General features: G+C 48.7%; 3 protein-coding genes across 3 annotated transcripts in view; all 3 read left to right on the top strand.

Moving 5' to 3' along the window:
- LOC135873059 (alpha-2-macroglobulin-like) overlaps positions 1–20,591 on the top strand; it is a 1,316,454-nt gene that overhangs the window by 638,550 nt on the left and 657,313 nt on the right. The gene's annotated exons all lie outside the window — the stretch shown is intronic.
- LOC135890878 (scavenger receptor cysteine-rich type 1 protein M130-like) overlaps positions 1–20,591 on the top strand; it is a 152,081-nt gene that overhangs the window by 8,674 nt on the left and 122,816 nt on the right. The window contains exons 4-5 of the mRNA XM_065418348.1: positions 72–386; positions 2,627–2,941. Coding sequence (XP_065274420.1) covers positions 72–386; positions 2,627–2,941 — 630 coding nt within the window. The remainder of the gene's footprint in view (positions 1–71; positions 387–2,626; positions 2,942–20,591) is intronic.
- LOC135890989 (uncharacterized) lies at positions 2,962–19,428 on the top strand. The gene is made up of 9 exons (XM_065418478.1): positions 2,962–2,983; positions 3,801–3,836; positions 4,206–4,343; positions 7,669–7,764; positions 9,188–9,271; positions 16,028–16,117; positions 17,103–17,240; positions 19,228–19,329; positions 19,415–19,428. Exons 1-9 carry the CDS (start codon positions 2,962–2,964, stop codon positions 19,426–19,428), a joined length of 720 nt encoding a protein of 239 aa, XP_065274550.1.

Raw genomic sequence — 20,591 nt, 5'->3', positions numbered from 1 at the left:
TTTCCAAATCTCACAAACATTCTCTGTTCAGTAGGAAAATACATATTAACAGCTGGGATCTATCCCTGCAGGGAGCAGGCGGATCAGACTGGTGAATGGGGCAGGTCGCTGTGCCGGGAGAGTGGAGATTTATTACAGTGGCAGCTGGGGGACAGTCTGTGATGATTCCTGGGATCTGTCAGACTCCAATGTTGTTTGCAAACAACTGGGATGTGAACATGCCATCAATGCAACTGTCTCTGCTCATTATGGGCAAGGATCCGGGCAGATCTGGCTGGATGACGTGAACTGCTCAGGGAATGAATCTGATCTCTGGGCGTGTCCTTCCAGGGGCTGGGGCCAGCACAACTGCAGACACAAAGAGGACGCGGGAGTTCTCTGCTCAGGTCTGTTCTGTGAATGCTCTTGTGAGCTGTGTTACCAGGGGATTTAATGGAGGGGGCAGATGTTTAAGGAGATTGCTGAGAATGATACTTTCCCTGGCTGTCTCTGCCTCCCTTTCCCTTGGGTACCTACCAGGGTCACCATTAGAAAGTCCTCAGCTCACACCCAGAGATACTGGAGATATTGCAAGATTTCCCTAATGTTAGAATGCTGCATCTCAGGTGTCTGAAGGAGACTGTATCATGGAAACCTGTGACTGAAAAGGATGTAGGGTCCTAGTGGAGAAATAACTGAACATGAACTCCCAGTGCCCTGTGTGGTAAAATGGGCTAATGCGAACCTTGGATGTGTAAACAGGGGAGCAGAGAGTAGGAGTGGGGACTAAATTTTACTGTTGTGTATGGCACTGGTGAGACTGATACTGGAATACTGTGTCCAGGTCTGATGTCAACAAAAATTGGAGAGGGAGCAGAGAAGAGCCACAAAAGTGATCTGATGAATAAAAGCCTTATGGTGAGAGATTTAAGATGCTGAATCTGTTTAGCTTATCAAAATGATCAAGAGGTAACTTGATTACAGTGCATAAGTTCCGTCACAAGGAGAACATACCACTTACTAAAGGGCTCTTTAATCTAACGGAGAAAGGCAGAACAAGAGTCGATGGCTGGAAGCTGAAACCAGACAAATTCACATCAGAAATAAGACCCAGGTTTTTAACAGGGAGGGTGATTAACCATCAGAACAAACTACCAGGGAAATGGTGCATTCTGCATCTCTTGAAGTCTTCCTGTCTAGACCAGATGCCTTTCTGGAAGTGATGCTTACATCAAACTCAAGTTATTGGGCTCTATGCAGCTGTTTTACAGAAGGTCAAATTATTTGATCTCATGATCCCTGTCACGCTGTCTGGAGCGGCTCACGGCTCTGAGTGCCCACCTCAGGGCAGATGGTGAGAAACAAGGCAATACCCCAAACTGGTGGTGTGGTCTACAAGTAGATTTCACCAAGACAGTGAAAGATGTGAACTCCTGGACCAATGTTCCCTGTAATTTTTTACATCCATGTGTAGAATGAATTTTGTTATGTGCACCAGTATAGAAGTGATGTGTGGTGAGGTTGGGGCTGAGGGTTTCGGAGTGTGGGAGGCAGCTCAGGGCTGGGGCAGAGGGTGGCAGTGAGTGGGGTGAGGGCTCTGGCTGGGGGTGCGGGCTCTGGGGTGGGGCCGGAGATGAGGTGCTCAGGGTATAGGAGGGGGCTCAGGGCTGGGGCAGAGAGTTGGAGTAAACTATACACGGGTTTATTAACTAGGAAAAAGAAATAAAAGGGTTATTTACATGGTTAAAGCAAGCAAACATCTACACACAAATGAGTTACCATTTACATCCTAGCAGTGACAGAGTTGTAGTGATCTGTCAATTCTAAATGTCCTTCAGCACTGACCCAGGGGTAACCCCTTGGGGTCTCTGGCTTCAGTTTGGTGTTTCTAGCCCTGTCACAGTTCAAACAGCCAAAAAGATGAAAAATTTTCACATCTGCTATTTTTATTTCCCTCTTCCAGCCTTCAAAGCGATGGGACAAGGCCTTCTATGTGTACTGCTCCAGGGGTGTGATAAGGCCATTAACCAATCCTTTATATTGTGATGATCCTTGATGGCTCATCTGATTTTGATAATCCTCTGGGATGGAGAGGGGGGATGATTCCCATGCCTGAGTTCACAAGGTCAGAGCCAACATTTTCAGTTATAAAGCACAATTTACATATTTTCTTATAGTATGTACCACAGACATTAAGTTAGATTAATGCCTGCAGCAACTAACCACCATTTCATAGAGTCTAAACACTAAATACATTCTTACAAGACTAATACCTGTTTTGAGCAAAACTAATACACAGGTGACCTGGTCTGGTCTCCAGCTACGAGATTGTCAGTTCTCAGTTAAGGCCTGCAGCCTGGGCAAGAGCTGGTATCTGGTGTGCCAATGTCACAATCCTTCCTGACCTTTATCTAGTACAATCTGTACGTAGCTGCTGGTAAATGGTGGCCTTCCAGAGATGCCCACTGTATTTCTTGGGGGCCTGTGATGTGTAAAAGAGTCTCTCATTCTTGGAGTGATTCTCTAGCAGTTGCTCCTGCAGAATGATGCACAGGATCATTACCAATTGCTGGGATTTCACTCTTCACGCCCCAGTTCATTTCAGAATCAGACAATTTAAATTCCCTTTTTGTGCCTTTCCTTCTAGAATTCACAGATCTGAGGCTGGTGAGCGACAGTGACTGTGCTGGCCGGCTGGAGGTTTTCTACAATGGGACGTGGGACAGTGTTTGCTCCAATCAGATGTCTGGAGTCACCCCAGCAATTGTCTGCAAACAGCTGAACTGTGGGGTTGGAGGGCAGATTGAAAGAGAATTTGAATATGGAGCAAGTTCTGGTCCCACATGGCTGGACCACCTTGCATGCAGTGAGCAGCACAGCTCTCTCTGGCAGTGCCCGTCAGACCAATGGAATCCAAAGTCTTGTGATAACCGAGCAGAAGAGACCCATATTTCTTGCACTGGTAATTCTGAAACTACCTGCATGTGCACGTGCACACACGCATGTACGCGATGTGTTTTATTAATTGAAGAGCTGGGATAGAACTTGTTCACATCTCAGTGTGCACAGATTTAAATTCTTAACAAAAGATACAAACCTATTTTCAAGATGTTTTATAGGAATAAGCATATGTCTGTTTAACAACAAACATGGAAGTTAATCAATTAATTATAAAAGAGACTGGTGTTACACAGTGCGATAAGGTAGTGTGAGAGTGAAGAAAAGCCTCTCCCTATAGACTGTCATTAGGCAGCTCTGTGGTTATTAACCTTTTGGGAATGAACAATCAGAGATGGGCCCAGGCTGTGCAGTTTGGGTCAAGACTGGAATCCCCCACAAGTTTGGGTCAAGATACAGATAAATTCTACTCCCAAATCACACACACAACCCAGTGCATTCACCTCGGCATTGTCTCTATATAGGAAACAAAGCAAAACCACTTCAGACCCTGTTTGCTGAATGCCCACCCCTCCTTTGGTCACAGACCAGGCCCTCCCATTTCCTGTGTGCAGGAGCATCATGGATCCTGTGGGGTGGTACCTTTGTGGGGTCAGATTGGCTCAGGCATCAGCCCACATAGCCCCTGCATCCATCACAGGCCCCAATGTGCTGGTTTGTTACTAGAGTCCTCATTGCTGCACAGAGCACAAGGGACTTGGGCCCTAAATCACTAACAAATAGGCCCTGTGCTGCTGTGAGGGAGTTTGTGGAGGTGACAGCTGGAGACAACCAGGGACTCTCAGTGGTGAGGTTCCCCCGGGAACAAACACATCACCTCCCCCTCGCTCCAGGCTCCAACTCTCCTCCCTTTCCCTTTGCAGGTCTGACAGAGAGGACAGATTCTCTGAATACTCCAGGTAAAGCATCCCCCTTCTCCATCAAGGGTTAAATTTCCCTGGTGCTGGGTCACAGAGGAGGAGCTGCAAGCTGCAGCCTGAGGGAAGGAGCTCCTTTCCCTGGCCTGTGACATCTGAGGGCCAATGACACCAGGGTGGGAACTGCAGGCTGTACTGAGCAGCACAATTCCTGTCTGCTGGCTCCAGATGATGAGGGCAGGGCCCATGATTTGAACAGCAGCCTGTGAGCTACCCCCATGGTGCAAAGACTGTGTCCCAGCCCGTTACCCTGCTGTTCTGGGCCGGGCAATGAGTGACTGGGGACCTCCCCGGGGCCCCCCAGACTCTCACAGGATAATCTCTCCCTGTTGCATGTTCATTTCCATCCAGCTCCCCCGCGCCGTCCTCTGACTGACAGTGGGAGAGTCACGGTACCCATGGTCGTCTGCATTATCCTGGGGACTCTGCTCTGCCTGGTCTTAATCATCCTGGGGGCGCAGGTGCGAAGTGCCAGGGCACAGCGCAGAGGTGGGTGCTGATTGGTGTCACTGTGTGAAATGCCTCTGCAATAGCAGGGGGGCTGCAGGGTGTCAGGGTGAGGGGTGATACCGGGCTGGGTGCGGTGGCCGAGGGTGCCTGTTAACTCCTCTCTCATTTAATATTTCATTAACTGTCTGGCAGTGGAACAGCCCAGCCATGAAATCTGGAGATGATACTAGCTAGGGAGTGTCACAGTTTCAGAGAAGCTGCATCTGTATCCCCCCTACCCAGGGCCGGCTCTAACTTTTTTGCCGCCCCAGGTGATAGAAAAGGCCTAAAGATTTGATGGAAAAAGCCTAAAGGCCTAAGTAGAATTAAGGATATGCATTTAACCATGTATTTAATCATGTTAGCTATTTCCCAATCAATTTAATTGGCTCATTTGGCTCAGAAGTATATGCAGCTGCTTCCCCATATCTCCTCAAGGTTTTTAGTGCAAAGGGTCAGCAAATGTACCTTGTTTTCCCTTCGAAATGACAAATGTATCCGCCACAGATGTCTTTTGTATCCCCCTCCCCAAAAGTAATATATGTATCTTGTGTACCCTATTATCTATCCATAGGTCAGCGTAATGACGCAAAAGGATGAAGGCTAAGTTGTTTGTTACTGATTATAAAAAGGGCCTGTTCGGCCATGTAAGGTGTGTCTCTCCTCTGGCATGAGCCGATGAGAGCGCCCGCTCAGCTGATCGATCAATAAAGAACTTGGTACCCGTCTTCCTGTCTCTCCGTGCCTCCTTGGTGTAATTGGGTAAGCTCCGGGGAGAACGGGCCCTATTTGGCCAACACAGGCAAAAAAAAAGAGTCCCGCCCCGCCGTAACACCCCTCCCCCGAGTGCTGGGCCGCCCAAACCCCCGCTCCCCCCGAGCGCCGTGCCACCAAAACCCCCACGCCCCCCTCCCCGAGCGCCGGGCTGGGCCGCCGAACCCCCCCCCCCCCGAGCGCCGCGCCGGGCTGCCGAAACCCACGCCCCCCCAGCGCCGCGCCGGGCCGCCCAACCCCCCCCCCCCCGAACACCGCACTGCACCACGCCGTCCAAACCCCCGCTGAGCGCCGCACCGGGCTGCCCAAACCCCGAGCGCCGCGCCAACCTCCGCCCCAGCCAGCGCTGCGCCGCCGAAGCCCCCGCCCCCCAGTGCCACGCCACTGAAACAAAAACAAACAAACAAAAAACCTCAAGTGCCGCCCCACCGAACCAAAGAAACAAAAAACCCTGAGTGCCCCCCGCCACCCCAGATTGGCCACCCCTTCCAAGGTGCCGCCCCAAGCACGTGCTTGGTCAGCTGGTGCCTGGAGCCGGCCCTGCCCCAACCCTCCGGTGATCCACTCCAGGAGTGTCTACTCAGGCCTCCAGCTGTCACCTGTCTCTGGGTGGGAACCCCCTGTCCCACCTCCTTGTGGCCAGGGGTTTTTCATGCTGCACAACCCCCTGCCTTCCACTGTGATACCCCCAGCAAACCAGTCTGCCTACAGGCCAGCCCCCATGCTGTGGGGCTATGAGCAGTGTATTGCCAGAAGTTACAAGTCACTACCCAGCTCTCTCTCAGCAGACTACACCTTGTTAGTAGGATAAAAGCATCACAGAGAAAACATTAAAAACAATAAAATTTTCTCCACACTTGCTGAACATATCAGAATTACCCGTCTTCCTCATGGGCAGCCTCGTAGACCAACGTCCCTCCAACTATTCAGTGTTGGGATCCGCATGGACAGAAGGTCCTGCCCATTTGCTGAATCAAAATGAAGGCCCTGAGTCTGTTTAAACTCAGCCTTTCATATCAGAAATCTTTCTTTGTCTCATGGTCTCTGGTAACCCAGTTTGAACAAGTCTGTGTAAACCACCTTGAAGGCTGTTACCTTTCTGGAGTTGTTTACAATCTCAGTGTTTCACCTTAATCACCCACACACCCACACACTCACACTGTTTTTTCTTCCTGAAGGATCTGTGGTAACCCTCCCAAATGCAGTAGAACATAAACCATTCATAGATTTAATACAGTGATTCCCAAAGATATTGCCTGGGGTTGCAGTATCTGTCACAGGGAGGGGTTCTGAATATCATGAGGAGAGACATCATGGAAAAGGGACCTAGACAAATTGGAAATATTGTCAGGGGGAAAACGGTGTATAAAAATAGAGCTGTGGTAAATAGTTGTGGAGAGTGATCCAGTAGAAAAGACAATCTTAGGAAGGAGAAGTGCGGGAAAGGAGCATTATACTGTATTGTACTCAAAGCTGGCACTTGTGGGGGATTTTTCTTCTATATAACACTGTACAAACATTAGCTACCAGCTCCTTCGAAAGAAGATAGAGGACGGGATCACCATCAACATACACGTAACATTCACAACTTTGCAGTAAGACAATGAATATAATCAGACCTCATGGTTCAGGGCTTCAGCCAGTCGCCTGCAGGGGTCAGGAAAGAATTCTGAGAAGCCCCTATATTTGTGTTTTGTTTTGCTTTGTTTTGTTTCTTGCCCTCTTCTGAAGCATCAGACATTAGCTACAGATTGAGATGTGACACTGGATGGACTGGACCAGTCCTCTGAGGTGGTACAGAGAAATCTCTTTCTAAGATATCTGTCTGGTGTGTCTTTCCCACATGCTCAGGGTCAAACCGATTGTCAGATTTGGGGTCAGGAAGGAATTTCCCCCCAGGTCAGATTGGCAAAAAGGGACTTTGGGGGATTTTCATCTTCCTCTGAACCATGGAGCATGGATCACCTGCCAGGATTATCTAGGCATCTCTCACCTAGTCCGTTCCCTGCCATTGCAGGGGCCTGGGACATTGGTGGTACCTTAGTCGCTCCTGCTTTCTGCCTGTGGCACACAAGAGCTTATTCTCCTGAGGACTGAAATGCTTTAGTCTAAGTGCATCATTGGGCTCAAACCTAGGGGTATCTGGGTGAAATGCAGTGGCCCGTGTTATACAGGACATCAGACTAGATGTTCTAATGGTCCCTTCTGGCCTTAAACTCGATGGGAAAAAAAAGATAAACACCAGCGTGGGGGAAGAATTATTTAAGCTGCTCCAAAGGGGAATAGTCCGGAATAATGGGATGAGATTAAAAAGGGAACATTTAAGATGAATGTGAGGAAGCTTCCTGACAGCGAACTAGCCCTGGGAACCATCATCAAAGGGCTGTTGTGGAAAGAAACCCTGTCCCCTGGCTCATTTAAATGCCAGCAGTGGGAATGGGCTGTAGGTTTCAGGCTTGCACTGGGCCCAGGGGGAGGGGCTGGATGATCCCATAGTGTTTCTCATCTCTGGTTTCAATGACCCTGTGCAAACCCTGCCCTTTGTTTTCAGGTTCCAGAAGACCCTTGGATCCCTTCTCTGAGGCCGTGTATGAGGAGATTGATTATAACCTGATGAGAGAGAATCAGGAGATGTTCAGTTGCTCAGGTTGGTGTGTCTCACTCTTAACAGGGAGCAGCTCTCTAATGCCCTTTCCATCTGGGGCCCTGACCAAAGTTAAATCACTGCAACTTCAGCCCTGTGAGCTTGTCATTGGCGCTCAGCACAAGTCTTCATTACAAAATATTCTGGTGAAAAATGCAGATTCAGAGACACTGAAACATTTCACACATTCCTGTCAATTTCACCCAATTGTTCCAAATACACACAGAACAATTCATTGCATTTCAACACATTCTAAAGAAAACATTTTGTTTTTTCAATTTGATAGTATTTTTTCCATTAGTAAATTCCTTTAATTGTATCTATAAAAACAAAAAAAATAAACAAAAAATTAACTAATGCCCAAAAGAACACCAAATGGTTTCATTGAATATTAAACTTTTTTTTTTTATTTTTCCATTTGCCAAAAATTGCCAAACAAAAAAAAAAAGTCATTTTTGGCTCAACTCAAATTTTTTTTTTCTTTTTTCCCCAATGGCCAGAGAACCAAACCATCTGGTTTTTTTGCCAAGCTCTAGCTGTGGGAGCTGGGTCTGTGGTGAGACCAGCAGTTACTCGTGTAGACTGAGGGAGATGAGTTTCCTTCCCACCTTACACTGAGTGTCCCAATTCTAGGAACAGTTAATGTCACTCTGCCCGTCCTGTAGCCTTGGAGTGTAACCAGAGAGGGGTCAGGAAAGCGCCTGTCTGGGGCCAGACTAAACTATCATTTGAAAACTGCTCTGGAGTATTGGAGCAGGGGATGATCTGTGCCCCCCTCCCACCACAGCCACTGGTCTGCTGGGTCGGCTCCCTCCTGCCCCCGGAGCAGAGAGCTCAGCCCAGGAGAGCCTCAAGACTTTGAGTCACGGCCCTTTTATCCTTTGTGCCATTTTGTCTCAACATCTGATGGGAACATCCTGCCCAAGGGCTGTGCTGTGGTGGGGCTCTGGGAACATGCTCAGGGCATCTCCCAGCACCACTGCCAAGATGGCTACAGTGAATCACAGACTCTGCTCTGGGCTTGTCTTGGCCTAATCTGGAAACACCGAGGAGAGCTGATCGACTGATTCATGGGGGAGGCGGGTATTTCCCTTAAGAAGGAGGAATCCCCTCTGTGGCTGAGGAGGCCAGAACCATTGTGGAACTTCCCTGGACCAGCAGCCAGAGATGTGCCCTTCACTCACCCCAGCATCTTTCAGGTCAGATTGTATCATCCCCTCGGTCACATTTACCACAGTGACGTGGAGATTTCTCTTGGGGAGTCTGTGTCAGCCTCTCACTGCTCAAGAGTCGCTGTGATCCAGCATCTTCTCTGGAAGAAGGAATAGACTGAGACTGGAAATCCTGCCTGAGGCCGCGGAGGTGTTCCCAGTCCCACAGTTCTGCTGTTCTCACTGTGATGAATTTCTGGTTCTCGTCTCTCCAGTCTCCTATTCAGATGACTCAGTGACGAAGCTGCAGTATTACACCGGGGACAGCGAGGGGGAAAACGATCCTGGATCAGAACAAGGTAACGGGGGAGGGGCAGACTCAGGCTGAGAGACCCAAATCTGGGCAGAGAACAGAATTTCTATGACACTTTCTGCAATCGCAGCCATTTCCCCTCACACGATTCCCATTTTACACAGTCGGGTCTAATCCCAGTGAACAGGATTTCTGTCAGAATCTCAGGATGGGAACATAGAATCATAGAATATCAGGGTTGGAAGGGACCTCGGGAGGTCATCTAGTCCAACCCCCTGCTCAAAGCAGGACCAATCCCCAACTAAATCATCCCAGCCAGGGCTTTGTCAAGCCTGACCTTAAAAACCTCTAAGGAAGGAGATTCCACCACCTCCCTAGGTAACCCATTCCAGTGCTTCACCACCCTCCTAATGAAAATGTTTTTCCTAATATCCAACCTAAACCTCCCCCACTGCAACTTGAGACCATTACTCCTTGTTCTGTCATCTGGTACCACTGAGAGCAGTCTAGATCCATCCTCTTTGGAACCCCCTTTCAGGTAGTTGAAAGCAGCTATCAAATCCCCCTCATTCTTCTCTTCTGCAGACTAAACAATCCCAGTTCCCTCAGCCTCTCCTCATAAGTCATGTGCTCCAGCCCCCTAATCATTTTTGTTGCCCTCCGCTGGACTCTCTCCAATTTTTCCACATCTTTCTTATAGTGTGGAGCCCCAAACTAGACACAGTACTCCAGATGAGGCCTCACCAATGTCGAATAGAGGGGAATGATCACGTCCCTCGATCTGCTGGCAATGCCCCTACTTATACAGCCCAAAATGCCGTTAGCCTTCTTGGCAACAAGGGCACACTGTCGACTCATATCCAGCTTCTCATCCACTGTAACCCCTAGGTCCTTTTCTGCAGAACTACTGCCTAGCCACTCGGTCCCTAGTCTGTAGCAGTGTATGGGATTCTTCCGTCCTAAGTGCAGGACTCTGCACTTGTCCTTGTTGAACCTCATCAGATTTCTTTTGGCCCAATCCTCTAATTTGTCTAGGTCCCTCTGTATCCTATCCCTACCCTCCAGCGTATCTACCACTCCTCCCAGTTTAGTGTCATCTGCAAACTTGCTGAGGGTGCAGTCCACGCCATCCTCCAGATCATTAATGAAGATATTGAACAAAACCAGCCCCAGGACCAACCCTTGGGGCACTCCGCTTGATACCAGCTGCCAACTAGACATCGAGCCATTGATCACTACCCGTTGTGACCCATGAGTGGTTCCCAGTGACGTCCCCAGGTGAGGAGCTGGAGGAGACGGGTCAGTCGCTTTGGATAGAAGGCGTCAGTGCCCAGCAGAGCTCGTCTCTCACCTCTGAGAGAGAGAGGGGAAGATTATCCTGTGTTGTTAGTACAGATGGGCTCAGCCCAACTCACTGATCCGAACCCACTAGAATTTTAGGGGAGGGGGATTTGCAGATTCTGACCCCAGCTCCGGATCTCAGTTTTGGGGCTGGCACCTGTCACTATAACAGGCTGAAGCAAAATCCTGGATCTGAATCTCCTGGCCTGGCCCCATCTCTAATTATAAACAGGGCGGCATTTCTACCCCAGCTGCTCTCAAGGGAGTCCATGATTTGGGCCCTGTGGGAGTTTAGCCTGTGGCTGGGGGAGGAGACACTGAGCAGATGAGCCAGTTCTGCTGAGAAGCTGGAGCGCTGCCAAGTTGAGCCCTGGGCGGCCTGAGAGGCTAGTGGAGAGCAGGAGCTCACAAAGGATCAGGCCAGTGACCTCCCAGCGGGAGCTTTAATTCCTGCAGAGGGGAGGTTCCCCCTCCCCACTGTAGAATCATAGAATCATAGAATCATAGAATATCAGGGTTGGAAGGGACCTCAAGAGGTCATCTAGTCCAACCCCCTGCTCAAAGCAGGACCAATTCCCAACTAAATCATCCCAGCCAGGGCTTTGTCAAGCCGGGCCTTAAAAACCTCCAAGGAAGGAGACTCCACCACCTCCCTAGGTAACGCATTCCAGTGCTTCACCACCCTCCTAGTGAAATAGTGTTTCCTAATATCCAACCTGGACCTCCCCCACTGCAACTTGAGACCATTGCTCCTTGTTCTGTCATCTGCCACCACTGAGAACAGCCGAACTCCATCCTCTTTGGAACCTCCCTTCAGGTAGTTGAAGGCTGCTATCAAATCCCCCCTCACTCTTCTCTTCTGGAGACTAAACAATCCCAGTTCCCTCAGCCTCTCCTCATAAGTCATGTGCTCCAGACCCCTAATCATTTTTGTTGCCCTCCGCTGGACTCTTTCCAATTTTTCCACATCCTTCTTGTAGTGTGGGGCCCAAAATTGGACACAGTATTCCAGATGAGGCCTCACCAATGTCGAATAAAGGGGAACGATCACGTTCCTCGATCTGCTGGCAATGCCCCTACTTATACAGCCCAAAATGCCGTTAGCCTTCTTGGCAACAAGAGCACACTGTTGACTCATATCCAGCTTCTCGTCCACTGTGACCCCTAGGTCCTTTTCTGCAGAACTGCTACCTAGCCATTCGGTCCCTAGTCTGTAGCAGTGCATGGGATTCTTCCGTCCTAAGTGCAGGACTCTGCACTTATCCTTGTTGAACCTCATCAGGTTTTTTTTGGCCCAATCCTCTAATTTGTCTAGGTCCCTCTGTATCCGATCCCTACCCTCTAGTGTATCTACCACGCCTCCTAGTTTAGTGTCATCTGCAAACTTGCTGAGAGTGCAGTCCACACCATCCTCCAGATCATTAATAAAGATATTAAACAAAACCGGCCCCAGGACCGACCCTTGGGGCACTCCGCTTGAAACCGGCTGCCAACTAGACATGGAGCCATTGATCACTACCCGTTGAGCCCGACGATCTAGCCAGCTTTCTATCCACCTTACAGTCCATTCATCCAGCCCATATTTCTTTAACTTGGCGGCAAGAATACTGTGGGAGACTGTGTCAAAAGCTTTGCTAAAGTCAAGGAATAACACATCCACTGCTTTCCCCTCATCCACAGAGCCAGTTATCTCATCATAGAAGGCAATTAGGTTAGTCAGGCACGACTTCCCTTTGGTGAATCCATGCTGACTGTTCCTGATCACTTTCCTCTCCTCTAAGTGTTTCATAATTGATTCCTTGAGGACCTGTTCCATGATTTTTCCAGGGACTGAGGTGAGGCTGACTGGCCTGTAGTTCCCCGGATCCTCCTTCTTCCCTTTTTTAAAGATGGGCACTACATTAGCCTTTTTCCAGTCATCCGGGACCTCCCCCGATCGCCATGAGTTTTCAAAAATAATGGCTAATGGCTCTGCAATCTCATCCGCCAACTCCTTTAGCACCCTCGGATGCAGCGCATCCGGCCCCATGGACTTGTGCACATCCAGTTTTTCTAAATAGTCCCGAACCACTTCTTTCTCCACATAGGGCTGGTCACCTTCTCCCCATATTGTGCTGCCCAGTGCAGCAGTCTGGGAGCTGACCTTGTTTGTGAAGACAGAGGCAAAAAAATCATTGAGTACATTAGCTTTTTCCACATCCTCGGTCACTAGGTTGCCTCCCACATTCAGTAAGGGGCCCACACTTTCCTTGACTTTCTTCTTGTTGCTAACATACCTGAAGAAACCTTTCTTGTTACTCTTAACATCTCTTGCTAGCTGCAACTCCAAGTGTGATTTGGCCTTCCTGATTTCATTCCTGCATGCCTGAGCAATAGTTTTATACTCCTCCCTGGTCATTTGTCCAATCTTCCACTTCTTGTAAGCTTCTTTTTTGCGTTTAAGTTCAGCAAGGATTTCACTGTTTAGCCAAGCTGGTCGCCTGCCATATTTACTATTCTTTCTACACATCGGGATGTTTTTTTCCTGCAACCGCAATAAGGATTCTTTAAAATACAGCCAGCTCTCCTGGACCCCTTTGCCCTTCATGTTATTCTCCCAGGGGATCCTGCCCATCTGTTCCCTGAGGGAGTCAAAGTCTGCTTTTCTGAAGTCCAGGGTCCGTATTCTGCTGCTCTCCTTTCTTCCTTGTGTCAGGATCCTGAACTCGACCATCTCATGGTCACTGCCTCCCAGGTTCCCATCCACTTTTGCTTCCCCTACTAATTCTTCCCTGTTTGTGAGCAGCAGGTCAAGAAAAGCTCTGCCCCTAGTTGGTTCCTCCAGGACTTGCACCAGGAAATTGTCCCCTACACTTTCCAAAAACTTCCTGGATTGTCTGTGCACCGCTGTATTGCTCTCCCAGCAGATATCAGGGTGATTAAAGTCTCCCATGAGAACCAGGGCCTGCGATCTAGCAACTTCTGCTAGTTGCCAGAAGAAAGCCTCATCCACCTCATCCCCCTGGTCTGGTGGTCTATAGCAGACTCCAACCACGACATCACCCTTGTTGCTCACACTTCTCAACTTTATCCAGAGACTCTCAGGTTTTTCTGCAGTTTCATATCGGAGCTCTGAGCAGTCATACTCCTCTCTTACATACAACGCAACTCCCCCACCTTTTCTGCCCTGCCTGTCCTTCCTGAACAGTTTATATCCATCCATGACAGTACTCCAGTCATGTGAGTTATCCCACCAAGTCTCTGTTATTCCAATCGCATCATAGTTCCCTGATTGTGCCAGGACTTCCAGTTCTCCCTGCTTGTTTCCCAGGCTTCTTGCATTTGTGTATAGGCACTTAAGATAACTCATCGATCGTCCCTCTTTCTCAGCATGAGACAGGAGTCCTCCCCTCTTGCGCTCTCCTGCTTGTGCTTCCTCCCAGGATCCCATTTCCCCACTTACCTCAGGGCTTTGGTCTCCTTCCCCCGGTGAACCTAGTTTAAAGCCCTCCTCACTAGGTTAGCCAGCCTGCTGGCGAAGATGCTCTTCCCTCTCTTCGTTAGGTGGAGCCCGTCTCTGCCCAGCACTCCTCCTTCTTGGAACACCATCCCATGGTCGAAGAATCCAAAGCCTTCTCTCCGACACCACCTGCGTAGCCATTCATTGACTTCCACGATTCGACGGTCTCTACCCAGGCCTTTTCCTTGCACAGGGAGGATGGACGAGAACACCACTTGCGCCTCAAACTCCTTTATCCTTCTTCCCAGAGCCACGTAGTCTGCAGTGATCCGCTCAAGGTCATTCTTGGCAGTATCATTGGTGCCCACATGGAGAAGCAGGAAGGGGTAGCGATCCGAGGGCTTGATGAGTCTCGGCAGTCTCTCTGTCACATCGTGTATCCTAGCTCCTGGCAAGCAGCAGACCTCTCGGTTTTCCCGGTCGGGGCGGCAGATAGATGACTCAGTCCCCCTGAGGAGGGAGTCCCCGACCACCACCACCCTCCTCCTCCTCTTGGGAGTGGTGGTCGTGGAACCCCCATCCCTAGGACAGTGCATCTTTTGCCTTCCAATCGGTGGAGTCTCCTTCTGCTCCCTTCCCTCAGATGGGTCATCTAGTCCACTCTCCGCATTAGTACCTGTGGAGAGAACATGGAAACGATTGCTCACCTGTATCTCCATTGCTGGTGCATGGACGCTCCTCTTTCTCCTTCTGGAAGTCACATGCTGCCAAACCTCTTCACAATCCTTCTGTCCCTGCTGTGCCTGCTCTGAATCTTCAGAACATTGTGGCCGTAGAAGCATCTCCTGACGTCTGTCCAGGAAATCTTCATTTTCCCTTATGCAACGCAGTGTTGATACTCGTTTCTCCAGCCCTCGAACCTTCTCTTCCAATATGGAGACCAGCTTGCACTTTGTACAGACAAAGTCGCTTCTGTCCTGTGGAAGAAAGACAAACATGGCACAACCTGTGCAGGTTACAACAGCTGATCGCTCACCTTCCATATCCCTGTCCTCTTAAGAGCTTCCTCAGCTGTTGCAGGAACTACTCAGAGAAACCTGCAGATGAAAGCCTCAGTGAGCTCTCTCCAGGCAAACTCCCTCTGTTAGCCTCTGCTGTTCGCCGCTCAGCTGGTTCGCTGCTGACTGCCCTTATATACCAGTCAGGCCCACTCAAGGCCCACCTGGAACAAAGCACTCCCAATTCACACTTTTCAAACAAACAAGCAAGCAATCAAGCACACGGTCAAACTGACCAACTGTCCCAGCAGCAGACACTCAGATACTCACTAACACAGCCCCCCTAATGCAGCACTTAGCGTACCTCCTCTCGGACAGCTCCCAGGCAAACTCCCTCTGTTAGCCTCTGCTGTTCGCCGCTCAGCTGGTTCGCTGCTGACTGCCCTTATATACCAGTCAGGCCCACTCAAGGCCCACCTGGAACAAAGCACTCCCAATTCACACTTTTCAAACAAACAAGCAAGCAATCAAGCACACGGTCAAACTGACCAACTGTCCCAGCAGCAGACACTCAGATACTCACCAACACAGCCCCCCTAATGCAGCACTTAGCGTACCTCCTCTCGGACAGCTCCCAGGCAAACTCCCTCTGTTAGCCTCTGCTGTTCGCCGCCTGTAACAGGAAAATTCAAACCCGTCTGCAGAGATCAGCTGGATTCACACAGGCCGGCTCTGGCCTGGCAGCGCCCGTGTTCCAAGCTGTTATCTCAGCACAAGCCCAGATCCTGCTCCCACTGAAACACATAAAAGAGCTGCTGTTGGATTCTGCAGGGACAGGACTGGCCCCTAGTTATTTCTGGGACTCCTGTTTTACTGTCGTTCTCTGACTTGTGCCCTTCTCACCATGGGCTCCCTGCGACTTCCCCTCTCACGTGCCATGATACACAGCTCTAGTTATAAGGTCCACCTGCGCTGAAGATACGCTGTTGGTCCCAGGGGCTGAGTGTGGTGTTTGCTGTTTCAGAGGGACCTTCCCCGGCGGGGTCTCAGATGGATTATGATAACGTGGAGGAGCCTGCCTTGAACGACGTCCCCCAGACTCCAGATGGCCGAGGTGAACAGTGAATCCACCTCCTGGAAGCAACGTCACCCTAATGAAAAACTAACTGTATTTCCCAGTAGGGACAATAGTGGTTTGTTAAGAAAACCAGGAAGTTCACCCACCGGTATTGTCTATTGGCGTAATGCTGGGGGCACTGACCAGGTGCATTACATGAGCTGTGTGGAGGCCCAGGGGTAGGGAAGCGTGTGATGTCCTAGGTTATGACAGAGACCCATTGCAGGGACTGAAGGAGCAGTTTGCTCATGAGCTGCCCATGCTGTACTTGGCTCAGGTCACTGACCTGTGACCCTCACTGCCATGAGCACTAGGGGTACTCACTATTTGTAAAGATAATGCAGCAAGGCAGAGACCTTTACATAGCAGCAATGTTCCCTGCCAGCCTTTCCTGGCATGCAGCTATGGCAGCTTATATACATCTGTGTCAGACACGCTGTGACAGGGGGGTTGGTGGGACATAGAGATTTTACACCCGAGGGCCCATGTCCCACCCTTATTAGCTGGCTCAGCTCCCACTGGTGTCAGTACATTGGAGACTGATGGCAGTTTATGGGGTAAACTTTATCAGGAGAATGCATTGAAAAGACATTTTAAAAATAATGTCAAGTTTAGGAAGCCGGAGACAAACTCTGGACAATTCCAAGTCATTTACATTTGTAGTTATTGTAACCAAATGCCTCTTGGAGCAATCCCTCTGAACTAGATCCCAGTCACCTCTTTCTAGAACTCCCCCTCCCCCTCATCATCTGGGAGCTCTAGGATCCTCTCAACCAGCTATTGAAATGTATCGAATCAATGTGATCTGTAAAACCCCTCAATCTGAGCGTTCCAGAGGAGGGCTTGTCTTACATCCCTGAGGGTGGAAGTTAAGTCGCTGAGAGATCCCCAGGGACCAATGAGGCTGGTGCATCTGCAGCTTGTAGTTTATTTCTATCCTCACTGTGAATATTCTCTTAATTACTTCACATCTTCACATCAGATGCCCCTGCCCTTCCTGGACATGTCCCAGGGGATGGTTATGATGACACCAGAGAAGTGTCTGACACTGAAGGTGACCCTCGTTTGGGGCAGAATAATGAGAAAGGCACTGGGGCGAATGACAGGGATTTACAGACAGGTGAGTGGAGATCTGTTTGCACTTCACACTGTCTCTGCATAATAGGGTAGCTGGAAATGTGGGGTATGCAGCAAGGGAACAGCCCTGGCCAACCCAACGCCTGTGAGACAAACTCTCCTTCTCTCGTCTTTCCATTCCCTCAAAGCAGAGGCTTCAGTGCCTGCCATGGGGAGAGGAACAGCAGGGTCCCTGCTGGGTGGTACTTCGTGATCAAACCAGTAAGATACCTAGGATCCTTCTGCCTCTAGGTTCCAAATCTTGTGTGGCTGCCACGCCCTGAATGTGCTCGATTCCCACCAGTTCACTGTGTGTGTATCTTTTGGGCAGAATCCTATACACCAAAGTCCTGTTACTGCAGCACTAGTGTTAAAGAGCCCATGTCACATCCTGTAAAATCTGGGATGGGCTTTGCCCATTGTCCTTGGCCAATATCTCTCCTCTCTTCCCCATTGTGTCATGAGCAGAGACACCATCAGCCACCCCAGAGGAGGTGCAGTGGTGATGAAATGTGCACTGATTAGTACTTTATAAGAATAACATGCTAATGTTCATTGCTGGGCAGAGTGAAAGTTATAATGTTCTTAACTAAGCGCTCCTTGCTGGTAAGTGCTTGGGTTTTGTACATGAAGTGACAGGTAGCTACAGCTGACACTTGGCAACTTTACCTGCTCTGGAAACCAAAGGTGTTAATCTCCAGACTATGTATAGAGATGATGGATTAGAACTTGGCATAGACCCAAGACTGAAGGGGGAACGATTCCCATCCGTACTGTAGAACAGAGGTTCTCAGACTGGGCAGCACAGAATATATTCTGGGGCGGCATGAGAAGCCAGAGCAGAGAGCGGTGGCTCCTGTCTGGGTGCCCAGTTTTGAAGGCAGCTGTCATAAACAGACAGTTAAGGGTTAACTCCTCTTTTACCTCTAAAGGGTTAAGAACCCCACATAACCTAGCTGACAACTGAGCAAAAGGACCAATAAAAAGATAAGATATAAAAAAGAGGGAGGAGGGAAATCAGTCTTTTGTCTGTTCAGTAAGTGTGTGCCAGAGTGGAAAGATCCAGGAATCAGCCAGCTAACATTTCTTAAAAGTAGTGAGTATTAGAGAAGAAATCTCTTAGATTACTTTTATTTTCTTATGTGACTTCTTTTTGCATAAGAGGGAGAATCAAATTTGTGTAACTAAGGTTTTGCCCAGAGGGACATCCTCTGTGTTTTAAATCTGTTGTCTGTGAGATTTACTTGCATGCTAATCTCACAGAGGTATGCCTTTCACCCTTTTTCTTTAATTAAAAGTTTTCTTTTAAAAACCTGATTAATTTTTCCTTGTTTTAAGATCCAAGGGTTTTTGGATCAGTGTTCACCAGGGAATTGGTGAAGAAGTCTCTCCAGTCTACCCAGGGAAGGGTTATAGAAACTTGGGAGGGAGATACTTTGGGGGAAGAGGAACTCCAAATGGTTCTTTCCCTGTTTATTGTTTAAATCATTTGGTGGTGGCAGAGGAGTACCAGGTTTTAACCTAAGCTGGTAAATAAGCTTAGGGGTTATCTCATGCAGATCCCCACATCTGTACACTAAAGTTCAGAGTGGGGGTGACACCTTGACAGCAGGACTGCCACTGGCAGCAGTGCAGAAGTAAGGATGTCATGGTCTGGTGTTGCCACTCTTACTTCTCTGCTGCTGCTGGCGGTAGTGCTGCCTTTCAGCTGGGTGGCTGGAGAGTTATATACTTAAATGGCTCTTTTTGACTCAATGCCCTATTGTTTTTCATATTTAGTGAAAGTTGCATGTTGACTTTTTTTTTTAAATTGATATATATACTTGTGTGGTGGGGAGGGGAGGTGTCAGTTACTACGGATACAAAGAAAGGGGCCACAATCAAATAAGTTTGAGAACCACTGCTGTAAAGTTCACTCCACCTTGCTTTGCAGCTGCACATAACCATAGAGTGGATCCACTGACTGTATGTATCTCCCTTGGTGTTTTCAGGTTGGAGTCTGCACTCGCTAAGGAGTGAAGTTGTCTCTGGGATGGAGAAGGAAACCCCGTCCCTGCCTCCTGAAGACACAGGTTATGATGATGTGGGACATGGTGACTCTGGGGGTTCAATATCATAAGAATTTGATTGGACAAAATAATCGTGTGATGATGTAAATGTTTTGCCTCTTTCTCTCAGAAATGATGGCCTAGAGACAGTCCCTGCCTGGTAGATAGATAAAGCAGGTGTTTTAATAGGATTTGTGTGAAGTTGCAGGAAATACAAGAGTGAGTGGGAAAAGGTTCATAAGCTTTCTTTGTATAATTTTCCATTGTTTGGAGGGGGTGGAAGTTTCCTGCTTTTTTATGTCTATAATTTCTTCAGCTTGACTTTGTGACTTTTTCATATTAAATCCTTTCTGAAAGTCTCCCCCTTAGTGGACGTTTTTCTTGCCAGATTAATTGTGCAGTTTCCAGGGCTCACCACAAGGAGAGGCTGAGATTAAACAAACCAAGAGACAAGGGAAGGCCACCTCTGGGTATGGCTGGCTGTTTGATAGCAGGCTGGGTTTACACATCAGGCATGTGTAAAAGTGAGAAACCAGGTAGAGAACATTCTGAGATGAGCAACATGGTTGTTCCTGAAGTGAATTCAGATTTGAAACTTTCATTGAATCCAAGGAGATAAATGCAAAAATTCTCCCTGAGTAATTCACACCTTAAATTAAACAAACTGTGAAAAGATTTCCCGATTAGCAATAAATGCTTTAGCTAGTGGGCAGGAGCTGGTCTCAACCACCATCCCGCCCCTCCCCCCGAAGCATACTGTTTCCCACTGCTGAAGAAGAATTAAAGAGACACTTTCCCATTCCTTCAGCAGTTCCTGGGACTTCACCCTCTCCCACTGGGGTTCCAGAGTAAAATTTCTCTTTGAAAGCCCAAGCTACAGGGAAGAAATCATTCCTCAGTAACAAAGCAATTGGGTTATCATTTACCACCGCCACAGAGAATACAGTTCCCAAATCCTTAGTTTCTATGTGCACTTTAGCCAAAGGCAGAAGGATTTTGTAACCTCCCACTAATAAAAGCTCTGCCATCTGTCCTGGCAGTAAATCACTTTCCTGAACAACACTCCTTCTAAACATAGAAATTTCTGCCCCTCTGTCTTCCCACCCCAGGTGTTCTCTGCCATTAATCCTGACAGCCTTTATGTGCTTCATGTCTGGCTGGGCAGAGGTTACTTTTACAAACCCTGTATGATAAGTGGCAATTGCCTGAAGTGCCTCTGTGCTCAGGGTAGCAGCATTCCCATGAGTTACTTGCTCATGGCGTTGGTCACTAAATGACAAGACACCTGCATTCTAAAAGATATTGAT

Source organism: Emys orbicularis, chromosome 1, assembly GCF_028017835.1.
Source record: "Emys orbicularis isolate rEmyOrb1 chromosome 1, rEmyOrb1.hap1, whole genome shotgun sequence".
NCBI lineage: Eukaryota > Metazoa > Chordata > Testudines > Emydidae > Emys > Emys orbicularis.
This window is presented reverse-complemented; position numbering and strand designations above follow the sequence as displayed.